The sequence below is a fragment of the Papaver somniferum genome, chromosome 9 (assembly GCF_003573695.1).
Source record: "Papaver somniferum cultivar HN1 chromosome 9, ASM357369v1, whole genome shotgun sequence".
NCBI classification, from domain to species: domain Eukaryota; kingdom Viridiplantae; phylum Streptophyta; class Magnoliopsida; order Ranunculales; family Papaveraceae; genus Papaver; species Papaver somniferum.
In genome coordinates, this window is record NC_039366.1 from 53,346,062 (window position 1) to 53,357,975 (window position 11,914).

The 11,914-nt window shown below is 37.9% G+C and overlaps 2 protein-coding genes across 2 annotated transcripts; one reads left to right on the plus strand and one right to left on the minus strand.

Moving 5' to 3' along the window:
- Positions 1 to 439: 439 nt before the first annotated feature.
- LOC113311948 lies at positions 440 to 1,147 on the minus strand. Its single transcript, XM_026560729.1, has one exon. The coding sequence runs from the start codon at positions 1,145 to 1,147 to the stop codon at positions 440 to 442; it is 708 nt and encodes a 235-aa protein (XP_026416514.1).
- Positions 1,148 to 2,343: 1,196 nt separating this feature from the next.
- Positions 2,344 to 5,927, plus strand: LOC113309471 (ruBisCO large subunit-binding protein subunit alpha). The gene is made up of 8 exons (XM_026557894.1): positions 2,344 to 2,547; positions 2,936 to 3,110; positions 3,249 to 3,370; positions 3,565 to 3,772; positions 3,954 to 4,099; positions 4,228 to 4,534; positions 4,684 to 5,135; positions 5,445 to 5,927. Exons 1-8 carry the CDS (start codon positions 2,494 to 2,496, stop codon positions 5,730 to 5,732), a joined length of 1,752 nt encoding a protein of 583 aa, XP_026413679.1. The 5' UTR covers positions 2,344 to 2,493; the 3' UTR covers positions 5,733 to 5,927.
- Positions 5,928 to 11,914: the final 5,987 nt, after the last annotated feature.

Here is an 11,914-nt window from a genome sequence, read left to right on the forward strand (position 1 = left end):
ATTAGAAACTCCTTAAGAAATTGGTAATGCGCTTCGTATTCGAAATCTTTTACCCAAATAACTCATACTAGGTAAATCGTGCATCCGTCCTTCTTCACCTCTCTTCGGGTAGTATATTACATAGTTTCTACAAAGAGATAAATCTTCATCCTCAGTGAATCTAGGATCATCCATAAATTAACCAGAAAAGTGTTTTTGTAGAGAAGTGAAGGTGTGATTTTGAAATGGATGAAGCGAAGTGAAGGTGTGATTTTGAAATGGATGAAGCGAAGGTATATTGATAAGTGAATGTTGGTGATTGAGTGTAGACCGCTACTTTAAATGACCGTTAAAAAATTAAAACTTAAACAGTTTCAAAACAAAACTATGGAACAACAAATGAAACTTAAACAATTAAACATTAAAAAAAAACTATAAAATAACAAATGAAACAACACTACTAAATTCGTCCTCCATCCCTTCCAAACTCAGCCGACATATTCGCTCTGAGATCTTCCCTTAACCTGTTATACAAAGTTCTGTTCTCAATATGACTGGTCATTTGCGCATAGTTCCTTGCAGGTAATCCTCTTGCTGGTATAATCTCAGGCCTTAAGTCTTCATCTTGATGGTTAGTCCAATTCTTATTAGGACGAGTTTCCTGGATTACCATGTTATGCATAATGATGCAAGTCAGCATAGTCTTATGCATTTCACGAGCACTTAGACCACGATAAGGCCCACAAATGATTGCGAACTTCCGCTTCAGAATTCCCAAAGCACGTTCCACATCCTTTCTCAGATCCATTTGTCTGCTATTGAAATATGAGTATGAACGACCCATTTCACCGGAAGGTGGCTGACGGTAACATTGAACTAAAGTTGACCATTTTGGATAAATTCCATCTGCAAGATAATAACCATGAGTGTATTGATTCCCGTTGATACTGAAATTTACCCGAGGAGAAATTCGATACTTTAAATCTTCAAATAAAGGCGAGTTTTGTAAAACATTTATATCGTTTTGAGATCCCGGGAGACCAAAAAAAGCGTGCCATATCCAACAATCATCTGAAGCAGCAGCTTCAAGGATAACCGTTGGTTTTGCGTAGTGACCCTTATACTGAACGACCCAATAGGTAGGGCATCCGGTCCATACCCAATGCATGCAGTCAAGACTACCCAGCATTCCGGGAAATCCCCTTTCCTGATTTTGCTTTAATATTTCTCTAACATCTGCATCAGTTGGTTTTCGTAAATAGGTTGGACCAAAATGATTAATCATTATTTCGCAAAACAACGAAGATACTTCTATGCAGTTGTTTTGCCAATGCGAAGGTACTCATCACTAGAATCTGGAGGTCTGCCATATCCTAGAATCCTTAAGGCTGAAGTAACCTTTTGTTCAGGGCTATGACCCCTAATATTCAGTGCATCATACTGATAATTAAATTGAGGTTTTACCTGACAAAGCTCACCAATAATCTTTAGCACCAAATGTCGGGCATGCGGAATCGGCCTTGGAAATTTTCATCAGAGAACACACAGTCGGGAAGAAAAATAATCGTGCATCAGCTTCTCGTGCCATTCATCCTGATCCTGGTACGTATATCTTCTTATGAACACTTCTTTTGGCTATGGATCTCTAGGTATTTGCCCTGATGAATATAGCTGCAACAAGTTGTTGGTTAGATCTTTATCTTCATCTGACTCATCATCAATTTGTTTCAACGCCTGAACGAATATTCGTTGTTGTTCTTCAAATCGATCCATATGAATACACACTTCTTCGTCAGAAGAATCCATTGAGTTGAAAATAAAAATTAAACAGATGATTAAAAGGTACAAAAGAGTAAGATGATAGAGTTAATGAGAAAATGAGGTGTTATTAAATTGAATTGAATGGGGTGAATTTATAGGGAGACGTGGGAGAGGAAATAACCGTTACTTCACTATTTAATAACCGACAATGACTAGACCGACCGGTTTTATGTAGACCGCTAGCAGTTTTCATAAAACCAGTCAGTCTAGTGTCAACCGTTCGGTGAAATCTCGATTGCTTAAGTTTTTCCCCATAGTGGCGCGACCAGTCTACCAGGCTAGCTGGCATGGCAAATGGAGGGTTTAGCAACCCCCACATGAATCGGCCTTAGCAGCGTTCTTCGACGGACCCAAAATAATGAAGCTACTTTGAACGCACACATCCGTGGAAATCGGGCGAAGTAGGATACCGAGTAAGGCAAATCCGGTGCGCACAAATGGCCAGCGGGGTCATCCTAGTGTAGGGTCATCTTGGTGTATAGAGGTTTGAGGAATCTTCTCGAAACTCCGCCTTGAAGCAGTAGAAAAACCCTAATAAACTCACCTATTCACAACTACTACTCTTATCCACACAACAAACTCAGAAACTAGGAGAAAAAAAATCTGCAAGGAGCTCAAAGACCTCATTTCTAACCCCTCCGAAAAGCCTAAATCTCCATCTCTTCTCTGCAGTTACCTTGTTTGGTGAAGAAAATGGCGTCTGCTAATGCCGTATCTACTGCTTCTATGCTTAGTACTCCCAAACAGGTATACATATCTTACTCCTTTTACCATTTCTGCAAATTCATTTATCGCTTTTATGTGGTTGGTTTCGGTTATGTTGTAATTCAAATCAATTGTGTTTCTGTATCGAAATTCTATTTGGTTTTAGTTTGAAAAGGAAACTCTTTTCGCTCTGTTAGGTTTAGATGTCCATGGACTTTAAGTTTATTTTTTACTGGTTTCTTAAAAATTAGCAGTGAAAAGACATGTTCTTGTGATGTTTCGATGTTAATGCTGTCAAGTTTTGAAGTTTAGGCTTACTTTCTCAAATGAAGAGATGGTTATGAAGTCTTGTTGCTTTATTTGTGCTGTTTGGTTACATGTCAAGGTGTTTATCTAAGAGTGGGAATTTATGGATATGTTGATAATGCAGGTGACTTCTAGAAGAATGAATCAGGGGTCGAAGGTTCATTACAGGTCATCAAGCCGAAGATTTTCTGTGCGTGCAGCTGCTAAGAGAATTGCGTTTGACCAGGATTCAAGGTCAGCGATGCAAGCTGGTATTGATAAACTTGCTGATGCTGTTGGGGTTACTCTTGGTCCCAGAGGTAGTCTATCTGTCTCTTACATTGTAGTTATATGTTCCATTACCATTTTGTCTTTCAGTAGGTATATGGTATTACTGATGGCCAATAGTAAAATTTGCAAGCTTTGTTTCTTGACCAATTTTTCTGGCTATCGATCAGGGAGGAATGTTGTTTTGGATGAGTTTGGTGCCCCAAAAGTAGTTAATGATGGAGTCACAATTGCTAGAGCTATTGAGCTTGCAGATCCCATGGAAAATGCTGGTGCAGCTCTTATAAGAGAGGTACAGAAACTTAATTATTATTTGCATCTGTAGTCATGTTGGTGCCTTCTGTAAAGTTAATAGAATACACTGTTCTAAAGCCATTTTGGTCATAGTTTGATACTTCGATTTAGTACTTGAATTGGGGTATACATATCAGGAATGTCTGGGAGCCTGTAATTTTTAATGACTAATTGGTTTATCTTGGACTCCAGGTGGCTAGCAAAACTAATGACTCCGCTGGTGATGGAACAACAACTGCCTCAGTGCTCGCCCGGGAGATTATTAAGCTAGGCCTTCTTTCTGTTACTTCTGGTGCTAATCCAGTCTCAATTAAGAAAGGAATTGAGAAGACTGTGAATGGGCTAGTGGAGGAGTTGGAGAAAAGAGCCAGACCCATTAAAGGAAGTGAAGATATTAAAGGTAATCATATAATTCATTCTTTTGTATGATACATATGGTGTCATGAGTGAGGATAGGTAGGGGTGTTTTTCCTACTTAGAGATATTGTTGTTTCATTAAAAGATATTCCGATTTCTTATAAATTGCAATATGCTTGCCAGTTGCACCTCAGTAACCTAATACCTTGTATGATTTTTTTCAGCTATTGCATCCATCTCTGCTGGTAATGACGATGTCATTGGTACCATGATTGCTGATGCAATCGATAAAGTTGGACCAGATGGTGTTTTGTCTATCGAGTCTTCGTCATCCTTTGAAACTACTGTTGAGGTGGAAGAAGGAATGGAGGTTTGTTTTCTCCTCAGAGTCTGAAATCATATTTCACATTTGCTGTTACTTTCTCTCATGGTTTCTGTTCATCAATGTTCTCAAATAGCTCCCAGTCCATGATAATTGTCTTCTCATCGCATTTGCAGATTGATAGAGGTTATATCTCCCCCCAGTTTGTCACAAACCCTGAGAAGCTGATTGCCGAATTTGAGAATGCAAGAGTCTTGATTACCGACCAAAAAATTACAGCGATTAAGGACATAATTCCTTTGTTGGAAAAGACCACTCAACTAAGGTCCCCCCTACTTATTATTGCTGAAGATGTCACTGGGGAGGCTTTGGCTACTTTGGTTGTGAACAAGTTGCGTGGTATTATCAATGTTGCTGCTATCAAAGCACCTGGTTTTGGTGAGAGGCGAAAGGCACTTCTTCAGGATATCGCAATCCTCACAGGTAGTACTTTTGTTTTCAACATTGGAGTTTTTAGGATGATTTTATTAATTACAAATATTTTCTATTCTGCCTTTGCTTGTTGCTTTGCTATGGTTATTTGAGATGAAATGATTTCACTGATGGACCTTGTTGTCTTTATCATTATACAGGAGCTGAGTACCAGGCCACTGATTTAGGAATGTCGGTAGAGAACACTGAAGTTGATCAGCTTGGCGTGGCAAGAAAGGTAACTATCAGCAAGGACTCAACAACCATCATTGCCGATGCTGCATCAAAAGATGAAGTGCAGTCAAGAATTGCACAATTGAAAAAGGAGTTGTCTGAGACAGACTCTGTTTATGACTCCGAGAAACTGGCTGAGAGAATTGCCAAGCTTTCGGGTGGAGTTGCTGTGATTAAAGTTGGTGCTGCAACAGAAACTGAGCTCGAGGATCGTAAGCTTCGTATTGAGGATGCCAAGAATGCTACTTTTGCTGCCATAGAGGAAGGTATTGTTCCCGGTGGTGGTGCTGCTTTGGTCCATTTGTCGACCTGTGTACCCAAAATTAAGGAAAGCATCGAAGACCCGGATGAAAGGCTAGGTGCAGACATTGTGCAAAAGGTAAGCTGTGACAGCCATGTTAATTTTTTTCTATCAGACTTTGCAAAATATTGTTCTTTAGAAGTTATGCAGTGGCTTTTCATTTGTTATACAGCTGGTGGATTGAAAATATGAAAAGAAATGATGTTTTCATTTCAGCAATAGTATGGCTCACTTAGATTTGTGTTTTTCTTGTTTTGCACCTTACCCTTCAGCATCTGCAGGTTACTTACTGTGCCCAAAATAAACAAACAGAATAACCTGGATATGCTTTTATTCTTTCCTAATGTTGATTAATACTTACCAGCCAAATTAATGGTTTGATTGTAGGCACTAGTAGCACCAGCTTCTCTGATTGCCCACAATGCAGGTGTGGAAGGGGAAGTGGTTGTTGAGAAGGTGAGATCGCGTGAATGGGAGATTGGCTACAATGCAATGACAGACACATATGAGAATTTAATGGAGGCTGGAGTTATCGACCCAGCAAAAGTGACCAGGTGTGCACTGCAAAATGCTGCATCCGTGGCTGGGATGGTCCTGACCACACAAGCCATTGTTGTTGAGAAGCCTCAACCTAAGGCAGCAGTTCCTGGGGCAGCACAAGGCCTGCAAGTCTGATTTCCCTCGTAATTAACAGAATCCTTCACCTTTCCTTCTTGTAGTGCCAGTTGTGATATCAGAGATGATAAGGCCTTTTAGAAAATGAGAGTCTAGTTTGATTTGAAGTGGTTATTAAAGCGGAATTTTTGTATGAAAACGTAGGTGATTACCAGGATTAATATTAATAACAGATCAAGAAAACTCTTCTGTGCATTTTATGTTGTTGCCACTGAAACCTCATTTTTCTAATTCTGGGCCTAACTTCTGTACAGTCCGTGAAGTAAAGTGTAGCTTTTTGTTGTATGACTTGCATGAGGCTGACCCAATTCTAATTTGATAAAGAGCCCAAAACTTGAACATAGAACGCACATATGACGGAGTTTGACAGAGCTCGACTCTTGGCCTTGCACATATACCCTCTGACACAGCCAGATCAGAGATTAGCTAAATTATTTGTGGTATGTCGACTTGGTGTACGTGCAAACAGACTTGCGGGTGATACTATGAACCCTGATTTTGGGCATACCAAAATCTTTCTAGGCATACAAAACAATAGTCCCACCTTGGGTGACCTTATAAGGGGTACCCAATGGGTAGTTCAATTACCTATATGCCCTTAATACAAAAATCTAAAATCAGTTTTCTAAAAAATCAAAATCAGTTTCCCTTACCATCTCTTCCTCCTCCTCCTCTAGCCGAACTCTTCCCCCTCTTGCGAAGAAAAAAAATTCATCATCGTGATTAATCGTCGATTCGTAAAAATTTGATCGTCGATTAAACTCAACCACATAATGACTCGTACAAAGAAAAGCAGGGACTAGGCAAACCAAATCGTCTTCTAATCCATCAATTGAAGAAGAAGAACCAATTGAAGATAAAGGTGTAGAAACTGAAAATCAACCACCAATTGAACCAGAAATTGAACCAACTGCATCTCCAACTCCGGAAATGAGGATAAGAAAGCAAGTTTTACAAACCCAATCTCCTATTTGCTGTTTTTCATCGATTAAATGACGGTTACAGTGTTGGGTTCGGCTCAAAATTGAGTTGCGTTTTTAGCCGAACTGTTCTTCACAAAAGCTTCCTGTAAGTGTATATGAACAATTCGGCATGAAATTTCATGAAATTTCAAGCCGAACCTAGTCACAGATAGAGATGCATAGGGGTTCGGCGTATTCGATAATCATAATATGTGCGGAACCTAGCACATTAACGAGGTTCGGCTATTACGATATTCTCAATATGTGCCGAACCATTAACAATATTTTAACCCAAAAAATAACAAATTGATGTTCGGCTCATACGATTTTCGAAATATAAGCCGAACCGGTAATTATTTTTTTTCCGAGCTATTCAGGATGTTGTTCGGCTTACTATGAAACTTTCATATAAGCCGAACTAGTGTCTAGCAAACAGTTCGTCACATGCAGTAAACAAATTCAGTAAGCCGAACCGTTCATCAATTGGTAGATTCGGCTCATAGATGTGAGCCGAACCTCAACCTGTTTCGCCGAACCATGATTCAAAAAACCTAACTTTTGATAATTGAGAGCTATAGAAGTGAGATTAAGTATAGGATATAAGTGTACCTGTGTATTAGAAGCATTGGGTTCCTCATCAATGTCTTCATCATCAGGATTTGGCTCATAAAAATCATCATCTTGAGTTTGTGTTTGAGTTTGAGCTTGAGTTTGAGTGGGTGTAAAATCATTCTCATAATCTAAGAAATCAGCCATTTCTGGATCATTGTTGTAGTTGATATGTATTTTCCTAGGTTTTTTAGATGAATGATGACCCTGCTCATCCTCCATTGAATCAAGAATTAGAATTTTCTCACTTTCTCCTTCTCTTTCTCTCCTTCTTAACCAAACCAAAACTTTGATTTTTTTTTTCCTCAAATTTTTCATCTAAACAACTCTTATAATTCTGAAAATTATTTTAATCACTAAACAAAATATTTAATCACTAATCAAGATTATTAACACTAATACGTAAAGGGCAGATTTGCCATTAAATTTTTTTTGGGTTAAGGGATTATCTGATTTTACTATTTCACAACCTTTTTTGTCTTCATTCAGTATGCCTTGTAAGATTTTGGTATGCCCAAAATTATAGTTCGATACTATAGTTGGGAACTTGGGACCATCAAAGTCCAGGCTGAAGACATTACCGATTAATCTCACTCGCACTCCTTCTAGAAGCCCATCTTTTACTCTGTCTCTCTCTATCCTACAATGAATGTACAGCGACAGAGATTCGAAAGAGAAGTTTTCATATCCATAGATTCCATACAGGCATACATCATATCATGCTGGGTCGCATTTCAACCGATTTCGAAATTCCTTTTGGCATATAGAGACATGGAAGAAGGGACCTTGAGTTTTAGCTCTTCTGTTTCTTGCTCTGATTCGTTGGATTACTTTTATCTTTTTTCTTTTTCACTCCTGTCTATTGTATGATTAGACTTTAAGTATTAATTTTACCGATGTGTACATGACACGATAAATGGATGTGGGGAGCCAAAGGGTAAGGGAGAACATCAACTTCTTTAGACTTTGTTCATTCGATTTTGGAACGTCATTTTCCTGCAAGATTCTTGTAATTTATGGAATGTTTTTGACATTTCTAGTTTTGTGTCCCTTGCAGAATCTGACCTACCATAGGCCCATAAGCCACGTAAAATAAGATTCTTCCCCCACCAAACATATTAAAGGAGCTCTATAGATGACGTTTATCAATTTCGTGCTCCTTACCGGTATTTCAAGTTTTCAAAATGAAATGAGCCGTTTGAAATGTTCCTATGCTAATTCCCATGATTTCCTTATGTTTCACTATGCTCATCGACACTAGGTATAACCTGTGTTGTACGACACGAAATCATCTGATTTTGTGTTCTAAAGTTCTTCCTCACTGTCTTACCATATGAGTTTGCGAACGTTGGTAGTGATGATGAATATATTCTGTTTAGACTTTTGGACCAAGTTTATAAAAAGAAAAAGACGTTTGTACCGCCTTATGCAAACTAGGTCTTAGTTAAACTGGTAAAGCGAAAAAGAAAGCCAGACGAGAATCAGTAATGCGAATACAAAATCAAGCTCGAGTGATCGTGAGGAATTTTACCCAGTCTTGTTAGATAAATAAGAAAAGGAAGTAAAATATATGAGGTTGGACTTTTAAAGCCTGGCTAAATTGGGGCCTATAGCTATTAATTGGGGTCTATCAAATTTTCCTTCCCACACCACCAAATTACTTTGGGCACCCAAACTTCTAAAAAATACTAATTTACCCCCCACATTAATTCCTAAAACTCTCACATATAAATACTAATCTTTCCATTTTCAGTAAATCCAAAAACAAAAAAAACCTAAACCTAAAAAAACTTTCTATTTTTATCCTAATCTCTCCAAATTCTCAAAACCCTAATTTTCATCTTCTTCTTCAACGAGTCTTCGATCCGCACAACAAAATGATAAATCTCCATTAACCCATTCTATGATTCTTCTTATCTTATTGATTTACATGTTTAAATCTTCGTTTTTGACAAATCAAAAATCTGATTAACCCAAAATCGGTTTTTATTGACATATCTAATAAACCGATTCTGGGTTTTGTTTTCTGCCATGAAGAGCATGCACAGTAATTGGTTTACATGATGATTAATCGATTTTGTAATATGAAATATGAAAATACATCACCAAAATATGAAAATACATCAACCGATTTTGGTTTAGAAATGAAATATGAAAATACATCACCAGAATCGGTTTATATATGTAATATGTATAATCCGATTACCATAGTCTTTTCATCTTCCTTTCCGCAATCGGGTTTTATACATGTAGAACATACCCCGATTCTTGTAGTCTCTTCAAAATCGGATTACTTTTGTTTCTATATGTACCGATTTCTTACTTGATTTCTGTTAAATTTTTGTGTAGAATGGACTTCGGACACCTAGCATTTTACAATCGAGAGCTGACCTTGGAGGATGTTCTGAGGAAACCACAAAGAGTGCCAGAGAGAAGCCTATATAAGTTTGCTTTCGGAGGTGAGACCCGTCTTGAACAAGCCCTCGCATTGATTGACATGCTTGCACTGGAAGAGCTTGTTGAGGTCATGAGGTTCGCTAGGATGAGGAGAAACAGGATTTAAGCTGAGAGGGATCGCCACCATGAATTGGAAGGTATGTTTAAAGAAATGGCTGAATATATAGCCATGGAAGAGGCAGAAGCTGCTTCTCTTGATGATGATGATGCTGGTGGTGCTGCAGCTGCTCCTGATGCTGGTGCTGGTGGTGATGTTGTTGCTGCAAATGTTCCTGGTGCTTCTTAAGTTTTTAAGTTTAACTTTTAAATATTAAAACTTTAAGTTTATAAGACTTGTGGTTGTTTTAAGTCTTTTGGGATGGTTGATGTTTGTATTTTGGATGATATTTGTGTGGTTGATGTTTGTATTTTGGATGATCTTTGTGTGGTTGATGTTTGTATTTTGATTCTAGCATGACATGCCAACAATCGGTCTACACGATATGTCAACATAAACCGATTGTGCAAGCAATTTTTCCTGGATGTTTTTCAAGCACGAATCGGATCACATATAAACATATATAAACCGATTGTGCAAGCAATTTTTCCTGGATGTTTTTCAAGCAAGAATCATATCACATATTAAAATATATAAACCGATTATAGCAAATTATTTCACGTTTTTCAAATAAAATAGCCGTTAGGGACTTTCTCTATAAATAGAGACCTCACCCTTGGACCCCATTCTCCCCAAAATTGATCATTTTATTTCCCCTCACTCCATATACTCCACAACTACTCATTTCATACATATACATACAAGAAATGGCATCATTTGACTCCGCGGAAGATTTGGAAATTACCAAAGCATGGTATGCGGAAAATCGACTTAGACGTCAATCCTCCGAAGGGGTGGATTCCACAACCTTTTGGGCTAGGGTACACAACAAATTTAGGCAAGATTTTGGGAATCCTAATGCAAGAAGTGTTCAACAAGTCCATGATAGGCACCAAGTCATCAAAAATGCGATACTTGCTTTTTTAGCTCTCCAACCTCAGATTTTTAACACTCGCCCCTTCACCTTGTCCATTGCACAATTTGTGAGTATTTTTGTGGTTTGTTTTACATAACCCATGTTGTTTTATCTTCTAATGAAACACCACTAACAAATGTAAGTTTGTTTTTGTGTTTTTGTAGCACGAAGTCGTGAAAGCGCGCTACTTGGAGGAAAAGGGGGAAGCATTCACTTTCGATGCAAGCTATCACTTCTTGGCAGAAAGAATCCCGGAGGATAACCCGGACTACTTGGATGTTGTATCGTCTTCTTCGGAGGAGGAAGCTTGATGGATTTATAAGTTTTTGTATAGGTTTTGTGGGTAGACCTCTATGTAAACCCTCACGAGACTATAACTCGTCCAATAGGGTCGCCTAGGGGTTTAAAGGCTTGATGCATGTGCTAAATGCATCCTACAATAATAATGCAATGAATGAAAATTGGTAATGAAAGGAAACAATCGGTTTATATATGTTATAAGTAAAATCTGATTATCAAAATCGGATTATAAACATGTCAACGTTAACCGATTATAGATGTCCTATGTTAATTCGTAAACACCAATCCAGAATCGGTTTACAAGTGCATGAACGTAAACCGATTCTGAGTACTGTTTACGAATTTTTTTCAAAATGTTTGATGTTTTGATGAACTCTCTAACATTAGTTAATCTCACATCCAAAACAAAATTAATCCCAATTACGATTAATTAGTGCTAATTATTCAGGGGTAAAATAGGTATTTAGGTAATTATTTTGATAAGGGGTGGTGTGTAGGTGATTGCTAATGACCTTTTTTGTCATCTATCTATATGCCCCAATTTAGCCAGGTTTTAAAGCTATCCAGATGTAAGATTGTTTTGTTATTTTAAGATTCGAAATGAGCTAATTTAAATTTAGTTGATCATTTCAGTGTCTAGACTCTTAGTCATGTGTCTCTTTCTTCTTCCTTTCTCTTCCCTTCTCAAAGAAAAAAAAAACCAAGAGTTATTTCATCTGTCTTGCTCAGATTTGGTCTAAAAAGACTAGATCTGAGCAAGGATTTCTTTTTCTAGTTTTAGGTAATACTTATCAAATAAGATGTTTCTACATCATTTTTTGTGTTTTTCGACATGTTTCTT